The 25,993-nt window shown below is 40.2% G+C and overlaps 1 protein-coding gene across 1 annotated transcript in view; it reads right to left on the bottom strand.

Moving 5' to 3' along the window:
• TSPAN13 (tetraspanin 13) overlaps window positions 1-25,600 on the bottom strand; it is a 32,629-nt gene extending 7,029 nt beyond the window's left edge. The window contains exons 1-4 of the mRNA XM_049893276.1: window positions 25,300-25,600; window positions 5,416-5,583; window positions 4,809-4,889; window positions 4,139-4,252 (exon numbers count right to left, since the gene is read on the bottom strand). Coding sequence (XP_049749233.1) covers window positions 4,139-4,252; window positions 4,809-4,889; window positions 5,416-5,583; window positions 25,300-25,362 — 426 coding nt within the window. The 5' untranslated portion in view covers window positions 25,363-25,600. The remainder of the gene's footprint in view (window positions 1-4,138; window positions 4,253-4,808; window positions 4,890-5,415; window positions 5,584-25,299) is intronic.
• Between the last annotated feature and the right edge of the window lie 393 nt (window positions 25,601-25,993).

Below are 25,993 nucleotides of genomic sequence, written 5' to 3'. Positions count from 1 at the left end.
ATTTGAGGCTTTGGTTCTTTCACCAGGACCTAGGACCCTGTGGTGAGCAGAACTCTAAGATGGCCCCCAAGATCCTCTCCACAACCCCCACCTCCAGTACAAATCCTGTATACCGCATTTTTTTCACAAATAATGCGCCTCCCCCACACACATATAATGTGCACAACACGCCTAGGAAAATAACGTGCGAGGGAGTTGTGCGATTGGCAAAAAAAAAAACATAAAACACACAAAGTATTTGTGTAAAAATACAGTAATCCCTTGCTTGAGTGGGAAGCACGTCTTGTGAATATGATGGGATCATCCCTCCCCTGATTACACTGTACTCTCTAAGACTCCATCTCAGCAGAATGGAGAGACAGAGTCTCATACTGTCTTTGATACTGCCAGGATTTAAGAGCGCCCTGTATTAGGACCTGAGAGCAGCCTCTAGGAGCTGAGAGAGACACCCCAGTAGGCACCCAATTAGAAAACAGGGACTTCGGTCCTACAACCACAAGGAAGTGAATTCTACCAACAACCAGTGAGTGTGGAAGGAGATCTTCTATTTCAAATGAGACAGGAGTCCTAGCCAATGCCTTGATTTCAGCCTGGTGAGACCCTGAACAGAGAACCCAACTAACCTGTACCCGGACTCCTGACCCATGGAAACCATGAGAAAATAAATGGGTGTTGTTTTAAGCCACTAAGTTTTTGACAATATGTTACAAAACAAGAGAAAACTAATACAGGCCCCTATAACCAAAAAAAAAAAAAAAAGCCACAAGAGGCCTCATTGAGGGAATTTCCAAATAAGAGCTCAGAGAGGTGCTAATAGGGATTCCCCAAAATATAAACCCATGTGAACTTCTCAAGAGAGCCAAACCCTGAACCTATTCTCACACAGATCAGGTCAGAATTTGGAGGCCAGGGGCCTCACAAGGGTGGCTGTAATTGGTATATCATTTAGCTTAGCTCCCAAAGAGAGGGTATGAAGTTGTGATGGGATATGCGGTACAGTAAATTACTTAATATGGTCCTTCTAACCACAGGCTTTGTGACTCCCACACAATGCTTAGTTGAGACTATACAAATATGGCATTTGTGGCCCACCAAGGGGGCTGGACAGCCTGCTAAGAATGCATATAAGGTACATGGAACCCCTGTGGGGGTGGGCCATGCAAATAAGGTAATATGGAACCTTAATGAGGGAATTGGTCAGTTTTGCCATCCCACTAGGCTTAAAAAAGACAGCCAATCCCAGAGTGTGGGAAGGCCCTCACCATCACCAAGAAAGACCTGGGAGCAGAGTCTGTCCTTTGGACCTGTCCTGAGAACCTCCTAGACCCAGGAAACTGAGAGCTTAACGCCAGAGGCAGCACATAATGGCGAGAAGCAGTGACAAGTGGAGCAGAGAAGTGGTAGCAGCGGGACCAGCAGGTTGGCAGAAGATGGCGTGATGAGTTTCCTAGCCTATGGAGTGAGAAAGCTGAGCGCCTTCGGGCAGGAGGCTTGCTGATGGGCTGATGGAGTGGGGTGCCTCCAGGCACCTGTCAGCAGAGCAAGGCTTGCCAAGCCACAGAGTTAGAGAGCTAAGTGCCTTCCAGCTGAGGTTTACTGGCAGAATGGGTGTCTCTGGGCACTTATCGATGGAGCTAAAGAGCTTTGTAACACTTGCCCAAGCAGGGCAGAGCCCAGGCCAGCCAAGAGGCCTGAGAGTCCAACGGCCAGAGAGAAGCCTGCCTATAGGCACAGCCAAGAAGCTGTCCTGACCAAAGAGCTGTATTCTGAGTCATTCCTCATGCTCAATTATAATCTGTTCCTTCTCCAATAAACCTCATAATTGTGAGCATTGTCTGTGAATTCTGTATGGCCGTTGCAATGAATTATTGAACCCAGCAGAGAAGTGGAGTACCGTGGGAGGGACAGCTGGTATCAGAATTGTGTGATAGACATATTTATAATAACAACAACAAAAAAGAGTAGCTGCTGAGGCCACTTACGTACAACCAAACACTTCCTGGGATTTGGTTCCTCGGTTTGGAGGTTTAGGATCATGGCTTCATGGGACAACCCAGTTTTGGCCTAATAACATACTCAGTGGTTCTATCTCCTAGTTCATTGTGCTGTGCCTGGGATCTTAAAAGCTAGCAAGCAGCCATCCAAGGCACAATAATTGTTGGAGCCCTGGTGGTGCAGTGGTTAAGAGCTCCACCTCTAACCAGCTGTTAACCAAAAGGTGGTTTTAATCCACCAGCTGAGCTGCTCCTTGGAAACCCTGTGAGGCAGTTCTACTTTGTCCTATAGGGTTGCTATGAGTGGCAGTCAACTCAATGGCAATGGGTTTTTGGTACTCACCTGGAGCAAGAAAGGAAAAAGGAGAGTCAGGAATGGGAGAAGGAAGGATATGGAATGTGTGGCTAACTGCCTCCTCTGCCATGAGACCAGGTTTGATGGTGCCTGGCTACATCACTGAACATTTTGATCAAAGACTCTATAGGAAAATTCTGATCAAAAGGGGAAAAATGTAGGACAGAATTTCAGATTTTCATGGACTCTAGGCTTTCTGGAGCCACAGAGAGTGGATGAACCCCAGAAACAACTGTCCTGAGATAATCTTTAAACCTTAAACCAAAAATATCCCCTGAGGTCATCTTAAAACCAAATAATAGTTTAGCTTAATATCCCAGTTAATTGGCCTAATAACATGTTTAGTGCTTCTGTTCTCTGGGGTCTTAAAAGCTTGCAAGTGGCCATCCAATGCACAACTTATCTCTATTTGTATGGATCAACAGAGAAAGAAGGAGAGTCAGGAAGAGGAGGATATGGAATATGTGGCTAATTGCCTTCATGAACAACTGCCTCCTTTACCTTGAGATAAGAACTAGCAACCATTACTGAACATTTGGATCAAAGATTCTATAGAAGAATGCTGATCACAAGGGGGTAAATACAGAACAGAATTTCAATTAGCATGGACTCCAGACTTTCTGGAGCCAAGGGGGCTAGATGATCTCCTGAATCTATTGCCCTAAAATCTTCTTAAAACCAAACAATAGTTTAGTTTAACCAGTAAAAAGAATCTGCCTTGAGCCTTATGCTCTCTTAAGAACTATACATAGGAGATCAAATTGACAATAGCAACTCAAGCGATAAGAAAGGAACCTTAGGGGGCAGTGAGTTTATGTTAATGAGGGAGGAACAACTCAGAAAAGGAAGGTGAGAATGGTTGCACAACTCAAAGAATGTAATCCATGTCACTAAATTATACTTGTAGAAACTGTTGAATTGGTATATGTCTTGCTGTGTATAGTCTTAATAACAATAAAATAAGTAAGATTCAGGGAAAAAAAGAACTATCTACATGAGATCAAACTGACAATACGAAACATTAGATAGGAAGCTTAGGGCGCAGTGAGTTTATGTTAATGGGGGAGAATGACACAGAAAAAGAGGGTGAAAATGGTTGCACGACTTGAAGAACATTACCACTGTCAGTGATTTATACATGCAGAAATTGTTGAATTGGTGTATGTTCTGCTCGGTACGTTTTTAACAACAAAAATAAAATTATTAAAAAAAAATAGCAGCAACAAAAACAACGTGTGGCACGTGCAGACAAAACCACGTCATTGCAATTGGGTGAAAATGACGGCCCTGACCAGAGTACATTATAAGGTTCAAAAGTAAATCAGCATAGAGTTTTAGCCTTGTAGGTATATTGATACGTCTAAGCTGAGCTTACGAAAAATGTTTCTGTTGTTATAACTAACTACAGGGTTATTTTTATAAAAAACAATAAACTTCTGCTGAAACACTGCACAAAAAATTTATAGACAGTCATTTTCATGTCACCTGGTGCAGTCGGCACCCTCCACACCCCCCTAGTGATGCCACCATCTAGGAGCAGTAGAATGGGAAGAAATTAGGGGTAATGACTAGAAGCATCTGTGCACATCAGGATGGAAATATTCAACACTCTTGGGAGTGGATACCTGGGAGTCGGCAAATGATACAAGAGGAGTGTGTGCATGAAAATATAATGTAGGTATATATAAAGCATTTTTTAAATACAATTCAGCATCAGAAACTCCATTTCTTCCAGGTCAATCATTACACACAATGCATCTTCAATAAACATTTTATCCTTTGTACTTACAGCCAAACAGGTCTCATTTGGGTTAACACTTCGGAACCCACAGCAGTTTAAATTTCTCTGGATGTCATTTCGAGCACTTGCTGTATTATTCCAACCAACTTCCAGAAGCTGACCCTAAATAATGCATGTAATATTGAAGTGAAAAAGTATAATCCTATGTGAATTGTATAAAACTAGAGCTTGTAACCTTTAGTATTGAGTGTACCTAAAATAAATATCCTTTATAAGACCATTCTTTTCAAAGGCTTATCCTTTAATCTGCAAAAAAAAAAACCGAAGGCGCTATTTCTATCTCAAGAATGAAAAAGTCTTAATTTTTAAATGCAACTTGAAAGAGGTACTTGGTTCAAAGGCATAATTCTCAGAGTGTGTCAAGACAAATTCTATTGTCCCAAGATAGAGGCCCACATTCCTCTACAAATTAGACTGTGAAAAGAGTTAACTGCTAAAACGGAACTACAAACATTCTGGAGCAAATATTTCACTGCATAATGGTGGGAAAAGACTGGGTGGACATTTTTTAGCAGAATGAAAAGAGAACATGATATTTAGAGTAAAAAATGGTATTTCAAGCAAGAGGAAATTGTTTCATTTTCCAATCATTTCTCTTCCTTTTCCTAGACTCATACTATGTGGTATAATAAATTAGAAGGAAGAAGTCTCTGCTTACCTGCTGATCCTGGTTCAGGGCTAAACAAGCACAAGACACAGAAAACTGGAAAATAAATACAAGTAAGAGGATAATCATGTACTGAGAGTTAAAAGTTAAGGATATTCTAAGTACTTTTAAAATAACACAGAACAGAGGTATTGATAACTTCTGAAAGGAATATACATAATTATTATTTTGATAATGGGCTGTAGATAAAATTTCTTACAGAAAAATACTAATGATAGTTACTTAACTAAAAGCAGATTAGAATTTTTTTTAGAATACAAATTCTTGCATTTATAAAATAGGAAGTAAGTACAGATAAGTGTATGTAAGCTTTCTTGAGGTTAAATCTAAAAAAACACTGTGAAATTCTCAAATATTAATACGCTGTAAAGGTCCGAGAAGCCATTCAATGTGATTGATTCTGAATTTGCAATACATAAATCGGACTATATTGAACTTAAAGAAGATATCCTCCATGACGTGACGAGAAAAAAGAGGAATATGTATACATACGATAACTTTACCCTAAGAGATGTGTCTAAGTGGCGATCAAATAGTAATCAATAGCAAATAAGGACTCAAGCCTTATGGGGTAAATACCACATACTAAAAAGGATACAAAAAACAGCAACACCTGATGGTGTTTTACAGCTCCAATCAGCCCCACTAATGCAATCAGGAACAAGAAGATGCCCACTGCAATGACCACACCGACCACCCGGAGACTGGAAATCAGCCCGAAGCCAATCCCCCAGGCAGCAATTCCAATTAGCAGCAGACTGACCAACTGCACGAACAATCAGAAGTGGGAGGGGAGGGAAAAGGGAGGAGGCAGTGTCAATTTATATAATTTCAAGGACTTTTTGCAAGTACCTACTTAGTATCTTACAAAGGATAAAAAAAAAAAAAGGGATGGTTAATATTAAATACTAGAATAAACACAAGATCTCAGTATGTAGTATTATTTTAACAAATTATATTAATCATGAGACATGCTTTTTTTTTTTTTAACTACCAATCATCTATAAAATAGGGAGCTTCAGAGGTCATGCTACTTAAAGCTTCTGAAGTAACAGCATATGTAAAGCTTCTAGACGCCAGTACAATTCAGTCCGATACATTGGTCTCTTCACTATTTAATCACTTACCTTTCCTTCAAAGCTCAGCTGGATTGCAACCTACTCTGGCAATGCCTGCCTCCTCCCCAACAGACTGAATTACTCCTTCTCTTCTCTGGGCAACTTCTGCGCCTTGAATATGGTTCCATTGCTCCCCTCAGCATGCTCACATTCTGTTTTCCAGCTTGGCTCTTCTAGGAGGCTGAACAACTTCAGGGCAAGGACCCACATCTTTTCAGTGTTCCCAGAACCTATCACAGGACTTGGTACCTGGGGAACACTCAAAAATTGCTCACTGAATTGTTGCTGAAATGAACTGCTTTAGATGTCATTATTTATTCTATTTATTCATTTAGACATAAATATGAATGTAAATTATATTAATATTAATGACATTCAGATGTCATTAACGTTCTAATAATTAAAAAAAAAAAAAAAACCCATTGCTGTCAAGTCATTTCCAGCTCATAGCAACCCTATAGGACAGAGCTGAACTGCCCCATATGGTTTCCAACAAGCACCTGGTGGATGTGAACTGCCAACCCTTTGGTTAGTAGCTGTAGCTCTTAACCAACACACCATCAGGGTTTCTATTATTCTAACAGAAAATACATATTTCTATTAGAATGAATGAGAATAATATATACAGATATAGATAGAGATATACATTAAAACTTTGAGCAAGATAAAAAGAATACAAGAGCTTTTAGCTATTTCGAGCGAAATGGCATTCCGAGTGTGTGTGCATACCTATATATGTAGGTATATATGTATATATATGAATTCTTATATATATAAAACAAAACCAAGTGAAGAGAGAGAACAAATGCCTCAAAAAAAGCCATTACCTATAAAATTCAGCTACAAGTACGTCTTTAAAACAACACTTAAATAAATAGCATGCCATGATTAAGATAGTAATTAACTAATACAAGATGTAGCTTAAACAGGTCTCAGTCAGAATCGACTCCATGGCAAAATTTTTTTTTTAACTGGTTTTAGGGGAAGAGTTAAGGGAAGGGAGTTATGAAATAGAAAGGAGACAGTATCTTCAATTGAGGTCCAACCATTTTTGGGAGCAATTTGACAGTATAATACCCAATTCGGAGGAATCAAAATATATAAAACATCCTTTCTAGCACCATTTAAAGGCCTGATAACTTTTTTCATAAATATAAAATGGATCTTTATAACTATAAAAGGGATCTTTTTCTACTAAAATATATAATTTTTGATACGGGTAGCCATAATTTATTAGACACAAATTTTAAATTTACCGGTATCTGAAAGTTCTTACATATAGAGAAATATAAGCAAAACTGCTAAATATTGACAAGTACAGCATCTATTAGTATTTTTGTCCACTTATTATAAAGAAGCAAAACTTAACATTAAAAGAAGCCACCGGTAGCAAAACAGAACCCAGCTATGGTGTTATCTCCATCAGCCATCTGTCAGTTTGTTGTAATGTGGTAGCTTGTGTGTTGCTGTGACACTGAGAGTTATGCCATTGGTATTTCAAATACCAGCAGAGTTATCCATGGTGGAGAGGTTTCAGTGGAGCATCCAGACTAAGAGGCACTAGGAAGAAAGGCTTGGCAATCTACTTCTGAAAATTAGCCAATGAAAACTTTACGGGTCACAACTAAACACTGTCCAACTCACTTGCTTTGGACATGTCAACATGAGGGATCAATCACTAGGAGAGGACACCATATTCGGGGAAATAGAGGCCCAGTGAGGGTGAGGGAGACCCTTGGTGAGAGGAATTGGCACAACGGCCACAATGAAGGACTGAAATGTGCTAGCGATCTTGAGAATGACGCAAGACTGGGCAACACCTAAGTTCTGTTGTACACGCAGCCGGCATGAGTTTGAGTCAACTTGAAGGTCACTATCTATCCATCTACCTATCTATGGCGTTATCTGTACATGTTGTTCTCCACTGCAGTTAGTGCACACAGAAAGCTTTTGTTTTCAGAAGGAAAAAATTCTCGCAAATTTTGCTGCCGAGAAATTCACCTAGTCTCTCATTTTCTCAATTGCTCCTTATCAGCAGGTCTATTTGCATCAGTCTCATTTTTAATATCTTCACTCACAATCTCCTAACAACTTCAAACTACGTCAACTGAGAAAAAGTTCTCTGCCCCTTCACAACTTAGCTTATTTCTGACTTTGTGGTACCCAAATATAACACATTTCCTTTCACAAGCTGAAAAAGGCAGCAGCCTGAAGAGGTGTGAAGGAAGACGGGCTGGATGATGCCCAGACAGGTCTCACCTTCCCAAAGTGAGAGGGCTATGCTTAGCACGCGGACTACATCTTGGGACCAAATGCTGAAGAAGGTCCACATTTGCAACATATCAGAGCAATCTGCCAACATCAAGTCCTAAGTGTGATGCCTGTTTCCTAATTCAATTAAATTCAAGGGCAGACTTTATGTTTCTTTGAGTCTTGGAAACAAAAAGAAGTGTGCATAATCTGATAAATAAAATTCGTCTAATTTTAAAATAGTTTTAAAGAATTATTTTGGAAAGCATGCTAAAATAAATCTTTATTACGTGAATATAATTCTTACCATAAGGTAAATATGTATTTATGTCCTAAAAGCCAGAGATAAAGACATCCCTACTAAAACAGGGGTGGGCAAAGTTTATCCTTAAAGGGCCTATCATGGATTGAATTGTGTCCCCCAAATATATGTGTCAGCTTGGTTAGGCCCTGTGTGGTTGTCCTCCATTTTGTGATCTACCTACGTGTTATAAATCATAATCTCTGCCTGTGGTTAAAGAGGATTAGGGTGGGATGAAACACCCTTGCTCAGGCTACTTCCCTGATCCAATGTAAAGGGAGTTTCCCTGGGATATGGACTGTACCACCTTTTATCTTACAAGAGATAAAAGGAAAGAGAAGCAAGCAGAGAGTTGGGGACCTCATACCATCAAGAGAGCAGTGCCAGGAGCACAGCATGTCCTTTGAGGTTCCTGTGCTGAGATGCTCCCAGACCAAGTGAAGACTGATGCATTGCAAGAACCTATCTCCAGAGCCAACAGAGAGAGAAAGCATTGCCCTGGGGCTGATGCCCTGAATTTGGACTTTCAGCCTACTAACTAGACGGTGAGAGAATAAACTTCTCTTTGTTAAAGCCATCCACTTGTGGTATTTCTGTTATAGCAGCACTAGATGACTAAGACAGGGCCAGACAGTAAATATTTTTGGCTTTGCAGGCCACAAGGCCTCTGCCACAACTAGTCTACTCTACTGTTGTAGCGTGAAAGCAGTGATGGACAAAACATAAATGAATAAGCATGGCTGTGTTCCAGTAACACTTATTTTTAGACACTGAAACTTCAATTTCATATAATTTTCACATATCACAAAATATTATTCTTCCTGATTTTTTTTTAAACCATTTAAAAACATAAAGCCATTCGTAGCTCCTGGGCCATGCAAAAACAGGCAGTGAGATGGATTTAGCCCATGGGCTATAGTTTGCTGACCCCTTCTCTAGAAGTCAGTGCAGGAGAGAATAAAAAATTACAATACAACCAATAATTGCAACAGCAGAGATTTTTTTTTTTTTAATTTTTATTGTGCTTTAAGTGGAAGCTTACAAATCAAGTCAGTCCCCTCATGCTAAAATTTATATATACCTTGCTATATACTCCTAGTTTTTCTCCCTCTAATGAGACAGCACACTGCTTCCCCTCCACTCTCTGTTTTCATGTCCATTAGGCCAGCTTCTGACCCCCTCTGCCCTCTCATCTCCCCTCCAAACAGGGGCTGCCCACATAGCCTCATGTGTCTACTTGATCCAAGAAGCTTACTCTTCACCAGTATCATTTCCTATCCCATAGTCCATTCCAATCCCTGTCTGAAGAGTTGTATAGCAGAGATTTTTAAAACACAAAAACAATACTGTATACTCTTTGGAGATGATTAATATATGAAATTGTCATAAATTTATAAAAATGCATGGAAATGACATGTTGACTTCAAGATAGTGACTACTTTTGAGAGAGGAAAATGGAAAGGGGGCTGTATTGTAACATCTAACTTCTTAAAAAGAGAGAGACCGCAAAACACTGGCATTTGTTAAATCTGGCTGGGGGGGTTCACAGGAGTCTACCACAGTATTTTCTGTGCATATAAAATATTTCCTATTTAATACCTGCCTTGAAAATTTTAACAGCCCCTTTTTTACTAGAACACTAAATCTAAATTCAAACCTGGTGGCATCGTGGTTAAGAGCTACGGCTGCTAACCAGAGGGTCAGCATTTTGAATCCACCAGGTGCTCCTCGGAAACCCTATGGGCCATTTCTACTCTGTCCTATAGGGTCGCTATGAATCACAATAGAATTGATGGCAACGGGTTTGGTTTTTTTTTTTGTTTTGTTTTTAGTTCTAAAATCTTGTGCTTTACTTTCCTCTGTAATTTGGTCTGAATTTCCTCAGCCAGCCTTAGTTCCTACTATGACCCAAGAAACTACTAAAATCAAGATTGCCTCCTCGTCCATCTCTCAAATGTTTCCATTAATTCCCATCTGTGCATCTTCAAGTGCTGGCCACGTTCCCTTCTGTATAATATGCTCCCATTTGGGAAAATGAAGGGGCTATCAAATGAAATTGGTATACACCTGAAAGCACTAGGTAATAATTTAATTGTCCAATCCGAAACAAATTTTCCCTTACTAAGACAGTGAAACTGTCCAAATATAAATTTATTGGAGTGAATCAATATTATGATAAATCTCCAAAAATATAACTTATGTTTTTATTTTATTATTTTTTTTTAATTAAATAAAAATTGAAAACAATGCACAGAAATGATTTCTTTATAGGACAGGTATTTCGAACACATTATAACAAAAGTCCCCCAAATATTCATAATTAACTTTTTAAATTAGAAACAGCACCTGAAGATGTGTAATAAATATGCCTCTGATTAAATTTCATGATCAATGTTTCTTTAACTTTTTATCAAAAAGGAGCCTTTTAAAGGTGATAATGAATACAATTTATTTCTAAGGAGTGGTAACTGTGCACTATGGTTAGTTCATTTGTAATTTTGAAGAGAATGGGATTAGATCAGGTTTTCCAAACGAGTCATCTAAAAATTATTGATTTGAATAAAATTAATTCTAAATGCATAATTAAAAAGCCAACACTAGCAGACAAAGGAACTGCAAGAGTCATTTGTTCAATTATAACAGCAACAGTTTCCATATGAAACTAATTGTAACAGAAAGTAAATTTAGACCTATGACAAATAGTTTCTTCCTTTAGGAGACAGAGGGCTGATAAAAACAGATTATGGATCTGTGAATTCATTGATAGCAATGTTTTTATGAGGCAGGAAGCTCCAACCTTTCCTGTTTTCTCTTTAAAACAAAGGCGAATCATATAAGCCTCGAGATTACAAGAGCTGTGATGGAAAAGGCCCACCAAAGGAAGATTATAAAAGTGTCTAAAACTGGCGTGGCTTCCTCAAGCAAGTCCCAAGAGAAGGAGGCAGCGGCACAGCTACTGGTTCACACAGGAGTAGATTCTGATGAAAATGAAGAAACAGGAGGGTGCTGGGGTAGAGGCCATAGGGATTCTCAGCTAAGGCTCTGGAGATGGCACAAACCCACAGAAGACCACGGCACAAAGGTACCTGGCCAGTGATTTTAGTCTATTCCCTTCATTTGTAGCTGAAGACATCAGAACAGGAAAGTGACACCTGGCAACACCATGTCAGTGCTGTAACAGGAACTCGGTATTCTTTCTGGAGCTTTTTTTTTTCCTCCCTTTAAGGGACTTATCATAGTGTCTAACAACATATTTAAATAATTTTTAGAATTTAGATGGAATACTAAGAACAACATTATAATGCATAAAAAAGTAGTTCTGGCTTTACAGTCAGATCAATACACATTTGAATCACATCTCTCTAACGTCTTTACCATGAGATGCTCATGCACAGCGATATGTAAAGGGGGAGAAAAAAAGCCCTTTGCTCATATGACCGTTCCGTTCATTAAGCATCAAATGCTAGCTTATTAATTTTGTGCTTTTTATTTTTCTTTAATTCAACCCAGAAATGCTGTCATGCACACCTACCTTCACACATAAGCACACAGTGCATTGCCTTGAGTTGGGCAGCAAGAAATTCTACTTGGGATGAGGAATCTTTATCTTGGACATTACTCTAGCAAACAAAATTCCTTAAAAATTAATCAATGTATGTTTGTGCACCTTTGGATGGATACATGCAATGTTACTCAAGAACGGAGAAAAAAGATGCTGTGTATAACGTTCCTTACAGTCTAGCATAAGTGAGTGTTGAAATATTAAACCCATATACTAAGCCTTTCAAATGATGAAGGAAATGCTAGACTATTGTAAAATTAAGAACTGAAGAGCCAGGCAAATTGCTCCCCTGAGGATGAATGATCTCTGTAGCAGATACGTGCTGCTTTTGCAACCCAGCACATGTTTTTCTTGTGAGACCCTTAATCACGGTGTCCACTGCCCCCTCCAACCATTACCAGCAGCAGAGACACAAGACTCAACTCTATTAATGATGGTTGCCCATCCTTCTGTTCATGGCAATTGGTCCAAGGGATTGGGCCATAAACCAACAGGGGCAATCAGTATGTCTCTAAATTCGATACAGGGACATTGGGAGAAGAGAAAAAAAAAGATTCCTTTGGCACAGCAAGCTGTAAGGACAATCTAAGTTGATTCTGCCAGTGCCCATCTTGCACATGGAGGGATCTGGTCTCAAAAAGACTCTAAGCAGAGGCAAGTGAGTTGAGAAGTGGACAGAAGGAGAGAGAGAGAGACCTCTGGCCTTTTCTGAGCCCTTTTAGCCAGCTATCTCTGATTATCCAACTATTGGATGTCCCTGGCTTACAGACAACACATTCTTTTAAGCTCATCTATAACCCACAAAGAATCTTGACTAATACAAACTCGATTTTGCAGGTGTTTATTATAAATCTTTTAATACCTGCAAACTTGCATCGAACATATCCACCTTCACCACTGTGACCACCTACCCTACCTAGAACCTTACTGCTGAACTTCTTTCAGCTGAACTTCTTACTCTAAGACCAATAAAAAAAAATACAAGGAGGCAATTAGTGAGCCCGAGAAATGTCCTAGGGCATCTTCTTTCTGCAAACACCCTCCCTAAACTAAATTTAACTCCAGCCTAGGTTTTACTGCTGAGCAGGTCAGTGGTTGTGTGCTGATTGGGGGTGGGGGTTAAGGAGTGGGAGGGAGAAAGGGATGAGGATGCTTTTGAGGTGATGGATATTATGTTCATTCAATATCTAGAACATGGTGATGGGTTCACAGGTTTATATCTATACCAAAATGTATCAAATTTTATACTTCAATTATGTACAGCTCACTGTATGTTAATAATGCCTCAATATAACTATTCCAAAAAAGGAAAAAGCTTTGCAAGAAGAAGCATTTTATAGTATCATCCTCTTCTGGCACAGAACAAATTGTGATGCCTGGAGTTGCAGGTATAATCTGATGACTCTAAGGAAGGAAGTCACATGCCAAGGATGGCAGAGCAGGAAAATAAATGGAGTCTGGGTCTTTGGTAACATGCCTGACTTCTTGTTACATGAAAATAATAAGCCTTACTGTTTTAAGTAGTGGTAGGTGGATTTCTATTACCTGTGTTGTTGTTAGCTGTCACTAAGTGGATTCCACCTCATGGCAACCCCACGTGTACAGAGTAGAACTGCTCCATAGGGTTTTCTAAAGCTGTGACCTTTCGGGAGCACATTGCCTGTCTTGTCTTCCAAGATGCCTCTGGGTGAGTTTGAAGCTACCGCTTTTTGGTTAGCAGTCCAAAAGCTTAACCTTTTGGGCCACCCAGGGCCTCCTGTGTTGAACTCTATTACTAGCTAATTTGATGGTCTTCTTAAAAACCCAATAAGATCAGGTCATTCCCATGCTAGCTATCTTGTTTCTAATTTTAGGATAAAGTCCAAACTGCTGGGCGGACAAATCCCAGAAAGTGAAGGGCTGGGGGCCTTGATTACCTCTGCAGGTGAGTCATTAGCCACTATTCCCCACCTCCTGCCATACTCTGAATTCTTCTATGCTCTCTAGACCTTAGCCTCCATACAATCGAAACACAAGTTGATCTTGTTCACTGTAGTATCCTAGTACCTGGCTAAGTGCCTGGCACCTAAGAGGTGCTCAAAATACATGGTGAATGAAGAACTCACTATGCTTTAAAAACCAAAGGTAAAGGTTTATTCTCCAACTTATACAATATTTGGTGGAAAGAAATCCCACATGTTGATGTTTCAGATAATCCTTTCTCTTTTCTCCTTTCTCTATATAATCTACAAAAGATTTTCATTCTTAATAGTTTAAACTGAGAAGAACACATTCTTTTGTGGTTATGAGAGGGGGGAGGGAGGGAGGGTGGGAGAGTTATTTACTGACTAGATAGTAGATAAGAACCACTTTAGGTGAAGGGAAGGACAACACTCAATACAGGGGAGGTCAGGACAACTGGACTGGACCAAAAGCAAAGAAGTTTCCTGAATAAACTTAATGCTTCAAAGGTCAGAGGAGCAGGGGTGGGGGCTTGGGGACTATGGCTTCAGGGGACATCTAAGTCAATTGGCAAAATAAATTTTATTAAGAAAACATTCTGCATCCCACTTTGAACTGTGGCATCTGGGGCCTTAAATGCTAGCAAGCGGCCATCTAAGATGCGTCAATGAGTCTCAACCCACCTGGATCAAAGGAGAATGAAGAACAGCAAGGTCACAAGGTAATTATGAGCCCAAGAGACAGAAAGGGCTACAGTATGAACTAGAGACTTACATCATCCTGAGACGAGAAGAACTAGATGGTGCCCGGCCACAACCGATGACTGCCCTGACAGGGTGCACAAGAGAGAACCCCTGAGGGAGCAGGAGAACAGTGAGATGCAGACCCCAAATTCTCATAAAAAGGCCAGACTTAATGGTCTGACTAAGACTAGAAGAATCCCGATGGTCGAAGCCAACTCATCAGACATGGATTGGACTGGACAATGGGTTGGAGAGAGATGCTGATGAGGAGTGAGCTACTTGTATCAGGTGGACACTTGAGACTATGTTGGAATCTCCTGCCTGGAGGGGAGATGGGAGGGTAGAGGGGGTTAGAAACTGGCAAAACAGTCATGAAAGGAAAGACTGGAAGGAGGGAGCGGGCTGACTCATTAGGGGGAGAGTAAGTGGGAGTATGTAGTAAGGTTTATATAAGTTTATATGTGAGAGGCTGACTTGATTTGTAAGCTTTCACTTAAAGAACAATAAAAATTATTAAAAAAAAAAAATTTTCATTCTTTCGGCAAATATCCACCTCATTTCACAAATGAAATGAAAAAAGAAAGACCTCAGTATTTTTAACAAAACTACATTTTTTAAGCACCAATATTCTACGAGGGTAAGTAGACTTTAGAACATTTGAAGAATGAAGGAAGAATCTAGGATATCTGAAAACGCTAGGTGAGATTTGTAGTTAAATGATTCAAAAAAAAAATTTTTTTTTTCCAGCACTAAAACAAGAAAGTTATAATGGTGGTGGAGGGCAAGCAAAATTTTTTTTAAATAAGATATAGGGGGGCTATGCCACCAAAATTTAATAGAGTACCTATACACATGTTAAAAAAAAAAAAACAAAGATGCCAAATTATCTTCCTCTATATGCTTTTTTTTTTATATGCTTTACCGGAGCCCTGGTGGTACAGTGGTTAAGGCCCTGGCTGCTAACCAAAAGGTCGGCAGTTCGAATTCATCAGCCTCTCTTTGGAAATCCTACTGGACAGTTCTACTCTGGCCTATAGGGTCGCTATGAGTCAGAATCAACTCCATGGCAGTGGATTTGTTTTTTTGTTTTTTTTTAAATATGCTTTAACATTTGTAATGAGGAACCTACACTTGAACACTCAATTCTCTTCTGAACTCCTACTTAATGTAGAAAACTAAAGAGAAATTCAGAGATGATCGACTGTGTTTCTACGATGCCAAACATCTGGATAGAAATTTTAAAATTCTATAAATAGTCTACATATCGCTAAATATGCAGACATTTGGTGTTGAAGCCAAAACCTCAGTTGTTTTATTTTCACTCATCAAATAATACAAGAAAGCCTCAAGCGCTGTTGCCAAATACTTTTCTTCTTCTTTATCTTCTTCCATGGTGCCAAGCAGATTACTTTTATATTCACTAGGCACAAAATTGGTAGTATATAATATCTCCTCGCAAAAAATTATATAAAAGGAATTCAAAGTAAGGGAACTGACCTGTCATTTTCCAAGGCTAACTAGTTTGAAGTAGTACACACAGTTGCCAACAAAGTTCCAACACTCTCACACCCCTTCCTTCTTCGGTGCAGTTTTGGGAGACAAGAAGTGGAGCTGGAGGCAAAGCCAGGCCACTGGCAGTGAGCAGAGAAGCCCTTGCAGTGATTCCACCAGTCAATTAACTATATGCAATGTCGACTAGGAGCCAGGGCTGTACTCGATACTGAGGGAAACAGGAATAATTGAGACACAGTCCTTACTGTTGAGAGGATTAACAGTCTCTTAAGAGGCTCTGCCATAAGAAAAATAAAAGGGTGACGCCTCCATTGCTAAATTTGAGGACCAACTCTTGGTCCTCATCTTACTTATTAGCAGTACTTTACATAGATGTTAATCCCTTCTCCTTGAAAAGTCTGTACTTGACTTCTAGGACACTCACCTGTTATCAGTCCTCCTACCTGAGAAGTCATTCCTTCTCAGGTGCCTCTGCTGGCTCTTACTCATCTGCTGAACCTTTTAATAAGAGTGTCCCTGGCTCAATCCATGGACCACTGCCCTTCTCTGCCCTCATTTACCTGGTGATTTCATCCAGTCTACTCTTTAAGATCCATTCTCTAAGCTAATGGCTCCCTGAATTTAAATCCCCAGCTAGTCCTCTCCCCTGAACTCCAGTGTTGTTAATTACTATTAACATCTCCACTTGGATAGCTGATTGGCATAACATGTAATAGTGACCCCCTTATTTTCCTCCCAAGCCTGCTCCACCCTCAGCCTTTCCCATCCAGGTTAATGGAAACTCTTATCTTGCCAGATGCTTGGGCCATAAATCACAATTAATCTGTGACTTGTCTATTTCTCTCAAACCCCATCATAAAATTATGTTGGCCTCACCTTCAAAACACAATCAGAATCTATTTCTCTTATTTCCACTGCTATCATATTAATCCAAACCTCCATTGTCTCGTGCCTAAATTATGCAATAGTCTCGTAACTGGTCTCACTTATTCTACCTTTGCCATCCATAATCCATTCTCAATTCAACCAAAAAACACGTTGCCATCGAGTTGATTCTGACTCATAGTGACCCTATAGGACAGAGCAGAACTGTCCCATAGGGTTTCCAAGGAGCATCTGGTGGATTCGAACTCCTGACCTTTTGGTTAGCAGCCATGGCTCTTAACTACTGTGCCACCAGGGTTTCCTCTCAATTCAACAGCCAGACTTAATTGAGAATAAAATCATATCACTCCTCAGGCCCAAATAAACTCAGTGCAAAAGTTAAAGTACTTACAGTGCTTTCAAGGGCCTTCATAATCTAGATCCCATAACTTCTTTGCCCTCATTTCCTCCCACTCTTCCCCTTGTTCACTCTGTTTTAGTCACACTGTACATAAACCTGGAATGTTCCTATGTGTCAGAGTCTTTTCATAGGCCATTCTCTCTACCTGAAACATCTTCACCTTCATAAAGTGTTTGTGCAAACACTATCTTTCTAAGGCCAGTCCTGACACCATATAGAAAACTGTACACTCATCTTTCCTCCACCCCAACCTACCCCACTGCCTCGCCACTCTTCAGTCTCCTGACCCTGCTTTATTTTTCTCCTTAGTACCTTTTAACTTCTAATGTGCTGTACTTATTTGCTTATCATCTGTCTTCTTCCATAAATGTCAGCTCCATGAAGGCAGTGTTTTGGTTTTTACTTTGTTCACTGCTGTTGGTGTTCAATTAGTATTACTGAATTAATAAAAGAAAGAAAATGATTTGGGTTCTTCTCATATATATTTTTATTAGACCAATAATATCACTAAGAACACCAGTCAACTAGGAATCTTGTATAATTTTACAGGGAGAGGATTGGTTCGTGAGAAAAGCTGAAGGAAACCCTCAGAGAAATGTAAAAGTTGGCCAAGAAAAAAGAGTATTTCAAGAAACATCAGATTTTACAGTGGATAGATAAAAGTAATTCTTTCTTAATATTATTATTTTTTTAATCTAATGCTAAGTTTCATCCTTTAAAATACTTGCTTGTCCTTCTGGATTTAACTTTGATCATTGTGGGCTTAAAAAAAAAAAAAAACAGGCGAAGCCAAGTATCACTTTTATAAAAGTTTTCCTTATGTTAGTTGTACCTCTGAAGAACATGTGGAAAGGGGGGCAGCCAATTCCGCAAACTGAATTCAACAATATTAAAACACAGGCTCTGTGTTTAAAAAAAAAAATGCTATCCACTGAAGCATGCAACAATGAGAAAACTATTATCTCTGCCAACAGGAGTTAAGAGTTCAGCAGTGGAAAAAACAGGCACACAACCATTTAGAATACGTAGCCTTGATATGCCAATGGTAAAGATAAACTTAACACAAAACTTTACAACACTGGCTCTGAGCATTCACTGTCATTTAGAATCAGCTAGGTAGCTTTAAAAAAAACAATCATAGGCCAAGCCTTCCTTCTCCCGCCGAATTCTGACTGTGAATAAATCAGGGTGACATTCCAGTATTAAGATTCCCAAGTGAAAATTTAAAAGGAAAGATTTCATTCTGACTGAAGAAACAGGAGGCTTTATTGAGTAACTTTCCAATGACACATAAGGGTATTATAAGGCAGGGGATCAGCAAAGACAGGCAAGAAGGGCAAAAAGTGTGGGGAATTCCACGTGGCTGAAATACACAAAGTGACGTAAATAAGAGGTTAGCAGATGGTGAGACGTCTTGAATGGAACGCTAAAGAATTTGGGTTTATTCTCCAGAGTTTTTCTCACCCATTACTGCAAGTGGTTTTGGATTATTCTTTTTACACTGGTGAAAAGGCTTAGAGATGAATTCAGGTGAAATATGATAAGAAGGCAGATCCTACCTCCGCCACTAACTGAAATTGTTTGAAGCCACGACACCTAAACTTGTACATAAATTAAGTCACTGAGGTGTTGTAATCACACTTTTAAAATATGGGATGAAAGGCATTAGGAAAAACTTTCCCCCAAATTATCTGTTTCTTTCTTTGGAAATGCTTTTTATTAATTATTTTGTTAAACTTTGTGAAAGTCAGTAAGCTAATTTCAGGTGAGAAAGGGCACAAATGACACATTTTTGTTACCCTATTTTTTAACCAAAAGTTGAGAAATTTTAAGAACATATTTGTTACAAATCCACTGCCGTCGAGTCAATCCCGACTCATAGTGACCCTACAGGACAGAGCAGAACTACCTCATATGTCACAAAGGGAGATTTTAAATATCTACATAACAGCATCATAAGAAAATTCCAAGTTCTGTAAATAGTGAATCCTTTTCGTAATTCAATATTCAGCAACCACTTAAATATTTTAAATTGACTAAGTAGTCTAAACAAGGTCACAGAGATGCCACAAACCTAATCACACATTAAAATGTTAAATCAGAAGAACCTGAAAAATCATGATCAGAATTTTGAAAAAAGGCAAATGGAATAATTTGAAAGAAATTACAGTTAAGTAGATTTTTCTTTTGCTGAAGTACTAGAGTTTTTCATTTATTTTGGAGTTGAGACTGAAAAAAATTTACAGTTTACTAGCACTTTAATGACCAGGTTAGGACTAAAAAAATACAAATAATTCCAAGTTTATAGTGATTGCATCTCATTTTCTCCTACCACTTAACAATTAGAGTTTCTTTTTGGAAGGTGTGGACTCCTAGGGCCTGCTTGACTCTATCAGCCCGTGTTAGAAATGCAGTAGGTTGACTACATCAGCCCGAGACCAGAAGAACTAGATGGTGCCCAGCTACAACAGATGGCTACCATGACAGAGAGCACAATAGAGAATCCCTGAAGGAGCAGGACAGCAGTAGGATGCAGACTCCAAATTCTCGTAAAAAGGCCAAACTTAATGGTCTGATTGAGACTACACGGACCCCAGAGGTCATGGTGCCTAGACCTTCTGTTAGCCCAAGATAGGAACCAATCCCAAAGCCAGCTCTGTACACAGGGATTAGACTGCACTGTAAGAAAACAACACTGGTGAGGGGTGGGATTCTTGGATCAAGTAGACACATGAGACTATGTGTGCGGCTCCTGTCTGGAGGGGAGATGTGAAGGCCGAGGTGGGTAGAAGCTGGCCGAATGGACATGGAAACAGGGTGGAGAGAAGCAATGTGCTGCCTCATTACGGGGAGAGCAACTATGAGTATACAGGAAGGTGTATATAAGTTTTTGTATGAGAGACTGACTTGATTGTAAACTTTCACTTAAAGCACAATAAAAATATAAAAAGAAAAAAGAAAATAGCCATAACGTATGAATAAACTTTTTAAAACCCTCAAAAAAAAAAAAAAAGAAATGCAGTAGGTTGAAAACTTTTATCATTATGACATGTAATTTTGTAATTCAGAAGTTTAAATTTTAACTTTTTCCACTTGAGACTATGACATATAAAGTATTTACACACATTTCTCATTTCATCCTCACTACATGCCCATGAGGAAAAATGGAAAATATTATCACCGATCTATAAATGAAGACACTGAAGCTCAAATAATGTAAGGAGTTTGCCCAAAGTTAAATTTCAAGTACCTGGGTAGCACAAACACTTAAGCACTGAACTATTAACTAAAATGTTGGCAGTTCAAACCCATCCAGGGGTGCTTGGGAAGACAGACCTGGCGATCTGCTTCCAAAAGGTCACAGCCTTGAAAACCTCTTGGAGTAGTTCTACTCATGGGGTCGCCATGAATCAGAACTGACTTAATGGTAACCAACGACAAAGCAGAGTTGGCACTCCAAGTTGTTTTCTTCCTGAATTCAGTGTTTTTTTCCTCCATAAATTATATGGACAAATTTTTTGTTTTAATCTGATCCAAACCAAAAACCAAACCCATTGCCATTGAGTGGATTCCAACTCACACTGACCGTATAGGACAGGGCAGAACTGCCCCATAGGTTTTCCAAAGAGCGGCTGGTGGATTTGAACTGACAACCTTTTGGTTAGCAGCCAAACACTCAACCACCAGGGCTCCTTTAATGTGATAAAAACCACCCAGTGCCGTCGTGTCATATCTTCCTATTAAAAGATACATCTCAATTTCAGAGACATTAAAATGCAAATCAATGAATCAATGCAAATCAGTGTAATTTTTGATTTTTGATGTTGCATAGGAATTCTCTCAAAACAACCAAAGGTGTAAGAAAAAAATTGCAAAAAAAAAAAAAACTTAGATTTTAAAAATAAGAGTGCACATGGAAAAAGAAACAAAACTGCAACTTCTCAAATTTCCTCCAAATTTTAAGACTACAATTTATTTTCTGCTTCTTATATTCTTCATTGGAAACCCTGGTGGTGTAGTGGTTAAGTGCTACAGCTGCCAACCAAATGGTCGGCAGTTTGAATCCGCCAGGCGCTCCTCAGAAACTCTATGGGGTAGTTCTACTCTGTCCTCTAGGGTTGCTATGAGTCAAAATCGACTCGACGGCACTGGGTTCGGTTTCTTTTTCTTCTTCATTAAAACCATTCATATATATGAATATTCATGTATATTTATTTGTTATACGTATCATACATATATTTACAAATATGATGTAAACCAGCATAACTCATAAAAGTTCTGGTAAATAAGTTTTCGATTTTTTTTCCCCAGTTTGGTTCTGTTTAACAAAGCCAATTTTTTTTTTCTTTTATAGACCTTTCTTCTCTAGTAAAGAGGCACAAGGAGACGTATTATAGAGCTTCAAGAATGTTACACATTTTAACATTTATTTTGTATTTCCTAAAATTCCTTGCAAATCACTAAGTAAATTTTTTAAGCTTTTCACTATTTGTCAATATATTTTCAAAATATTCTTGTAAAATAAACTACTCAAAATAACCTACACCATTTTCTCAAAATAGCTTTAACTTGTATTTACATCCTAACTGGTATTAAAAAGACCCACATGTTATTTCTACACTTTCCCAGTTCACTCCCTCCTTCATCCCCTCAACTTGTGTAACCCACAAATAGCTCCCCCAGTCCTCAACTTTTACAGCACTTGCAGTCAGTCCTTTCCTTATACAGCATTTAACTTTCCCACCTCATCTCCCAAGTAGATGCTGTCTTCTTCACGGGGTATGTATTTGGCTTTGCATGTGTTTATTATTTCCCACAGTTCTCAGCGGAGTAAGCAAATGCTTATTGGCTAAATGAAACTTGTGAGATATGTACAAAAGGTAGTAAGTTTTAAAAAATTTAAAGGCTTCATAAAGGCATGCTGATTTTAAAGCCCTGTTTGGTTCACTGCTGTATTCTCAGCACCATAATAGTGCCTTGCACATAGGAGGGCACTCAATAAATAGTGTCTTAAAATGTAGGAAGTTCTTGGGCAAGTCATTCTCTCCTTTACAGCACCATGAAGATGAACAAAGTGTCTGTCGCTTCCCTCTTCCTTCCCATATTTACAATTGTTTGTATACAGTACACTAAAAGTTCCAGAGTTCCTAGTAATTAAAACAATCAAACCATAAAACAACAACAACAAATAAATCAACTGTTAACCTCTGGCCTAGTGATTAACACCCATGACAAGTTTGGTAATGTTCCTTCCAAACGTGCTTTCAGGGCATGCTTTCTGGACAAATCAGGAATCCCGTGCTAATCTCAGGCTCATTAGCAAGACACTTGACTGTCAACACCTGAACTGGTAAAAGCTTAAATCTCTCAGGAAAATAATTTAACACAGTAGTAATCTTTAAGGCAAGTCCTGGCCTTTATACCTGCTGCTTCCATATGCAATCCTGGTTTTGCTTAAACTTTCAGAAATGACCTCAGGCCTAATCCTACAGCTTGGAGCATATTTTAGAGGCAGTGACCAGGGTAGGACTCATATCTACAGAGGAGACTCCTGTTCACACTGTAAAAAGAATTGTCACCTAAGCCTGAACCTCCACTCTGCTTTTAACCACCTCCTCACAATTCCCACCTTAAAATGCAGGAGTGACCAGGGAAGATACAGAATCTAAACAATAACCATGATACATTTTCAGCATCTATTTAAGACCTGATCCAACTTTTATCTGCCATTTGCCTCCAACTTAAACTGCTCAGCCTATTCCTATTTAAGCATATTCACAATGAATAAGAAGCAAGTAGCCACTAATTCATTTTAGGATAGTGTCTAAAAAGTCTAGGGTTTAAAAGGGCTACCATTTTTATAGTCCCATGAATCTCTAATTAATTTTTACTGCATAGCTATTAAAATCAATAGAACAAACACACTCTGAAGGTCATAATTTAGAATATATTACTAAATAGTCCTAATATGTCCCATTAGAATCACCTTTCTCCTTGCTTTCCTAAAACACAATAAATACAACAAGAAATGATATGTCTTCAAAGCAACAGAACTAAGTTTAAAAGCAGCTTGCCTTTAAAAAATATATATCACACATTAATCTACGAAGACATTTTAGTCAAGTAAGGATACAAAGCAGAGCATTCTACTGTGCGTAAATGGACACTGTAAGATGAAGTGTCTGGTGAAGGGATGACTAAATCATTGACAGGGAAAAACCAGTGGTCAGGGCACAAAAATGGGTAATGTGAAATTCTATTCAGGCCATTCATGCTAATAAAATACCTGGAGAACTGCTCAGCATCCACTTTCATAAATGTGATAAGCAGGGCTCAAGTGCGACAAAGGTGGATTTTAACATGAAACTTGATGGAGATCTCTACTCACCAGGTGTTCTAAATTTTTTTTTTTCCCCAAGTCTACCATTAGTGACCATTGTTGCTTATATTCCCACTAACTGGCTAGGAAAGCATACTGCCTGCCTTGCCTTCAAAGCTTTGCAAGCAGGTTCACATACAAAGGAACAGTGATGGTAAAATGACCCAGCCTCTCTCTCCTGTTGACCACAAGCCGCCTCTCCATTCCAAGGGATGTAATCTAAGCTTGAACAGATGGCCTAGCTCTCTGCTAATGCAGGGGAGCTGGGTTTGTTTTCAGGGTGGGTGCTGCAAAGGGCCAGGTGTATTTATAGAAGGGAGAAAGCCATGGAGGGATGATGACAGGAGAGGAAGTTTCTTTCTCCCTGTAGAAGCAGTCTGTGGAAAGATCTGGATTTCAAAGCCTGGGTTCCACTCCTGATTCGCTAGCTACCAGCTATGTAAAGTTATTAAAACCATTTTTGATTTGTTACCTTACATATAAATTTTTTTTTATATATAAAATTTAGACCATGCTCCTTTCCTGAGAACGTTGTCTGAATGGCAAACTCAAATCACGTATGTAAAACCTGGGACGTGAAAGACAATCAACAAACGTCAAACAGCCCTCCCCATCCTCCTATTCACCCAGACCTGCGCCTTAAAAATCACAAAGAGCCTGCGGCGTTAAAATTAAGAGGGGCAAGCTGGCTGGGAGGGGAAGAAACGACTTGGGTGGAGCCTCGCTTATTTACTGGACTTAGTTTCAAAGAGTTAAGATATTGATTAGTGGGAAGACACACGGAGAAGGCATCAAGTATGAAGAGAACTGGCAAAACAAAAAATATAATATCCGTTTATGTAAGCACAAAACCAAAGGAAGCCGCGGATATCCTGTGAACCTACTCGGTGGCACAAATTAAAATCCCGAGAGCACGCAGAGCTAACCTAGACGTGCACGATCATATACCGCCTTGTCGGTTTCAGATCACGCTATTCCACAAAACTGCCCTCCAGCCAGAGGCAGATCTTCCGCCAAACCAGCCCCAGATGGGTTTGGAAGCGAGGAACGAGCTGCAGAGGGGCCGGGATGGAAGAGGGAGAAGGTCTGGTCAAAAGACTGAAAAACAAGGCGGTGGGTGAGGGGGCGGGGCGGAGCAATGTGGCACAGACGCCACTAGCGAGCCAGAAGGCCCGCTGCTTCACAATGATGGAAAGGAAGAGATTGCGACAAGCGCCGGCTCCGGGTCCCAGAGGGGACGGATGGAGAGGCCCAGGGCGCGCAGAGCGTGGGGATACGCGAGAGGGGCGCCGGGTGAAGCGAGTGAGTCGCTGGCCACGCAAGCAAGGCCAGGAGCTTCCGAGCAGGTGCAAAGCCTCTAGGCAGGGAGGCGGCGGGTTCCGGATACTCACGGTGTAGACCAGGTTGAGGGCGCACAGGCAGTTCTTGGAACACGCGAAGCCCCCGCAAACCATCTTGGAGCCTGGGGTTCCCGGAAGCTGCAGGTAAATTCAATTCCCGTAGAGCCTCCCAGGCAGCCGCTTTGTCTTTGTTTGGGGGGCCTGGCCCAGGCGAGGCAGCAGTGCGCGCGCCGTACTAGCCGCGGTGGCCGGAGCTGCAGTGCGCGGCACGCCCGCGGCAGCTCGGACCCGCTCTGGAACCTGCGGCCGCCGCAGCTGGATCCGGAGCTGGAGCTCCAGCCGGAGCCCCTCCCAGCCACCCCTGCCTCGTCCCGTGCGCTGATTGGCGGTCGGAAGGGAACAAAGGTAGGAATATGCAAATAATTGCGCTCTGCTAGCCGGGATCCGGGAGGGGCGGGGCGGCCCCCGGGCTAGGGGGAGGGGACCGGAGGTCTGAGCTTGTGACAGCGCCCTCGGCGCCGTCTCCCAGGGAGCAGGTGAGGAGGAAAGGGCGGGTTCCTTGCAGATCCACGCTGGCAGGGAGAAAAGTGACCACACCTCGCGGATCTTGGCCCCAGCAGATGACGTGGCACCATTCTGAATGACGTTTTAAAATTAAGCACCTGACCTTGTTTGAATGAATGAATGAGTGAAGGAAGGAAAGAAGAAAGATTTAAAAGAGAAGGAAAGGAAAGAATAAAGGGAG

This window comes from Elephas maximus, chromosome 8 (assembly GCF_024166365.1).
Source record: "Elephas maximus indicus isolate mEleMax1 chromosome 8, mEleMax1 primary haplotype, whole genome shotgun sequence".
Classification (NCBI taxonomy): Eukaryota; Metazoa; Chordata; class Mammalia; order Proboscidea; family Elephantidae; genus Elephas; species Elephas maximus.
This window is presented reverse-complemented; position numbering and strand designations above follow the sequence as displayed.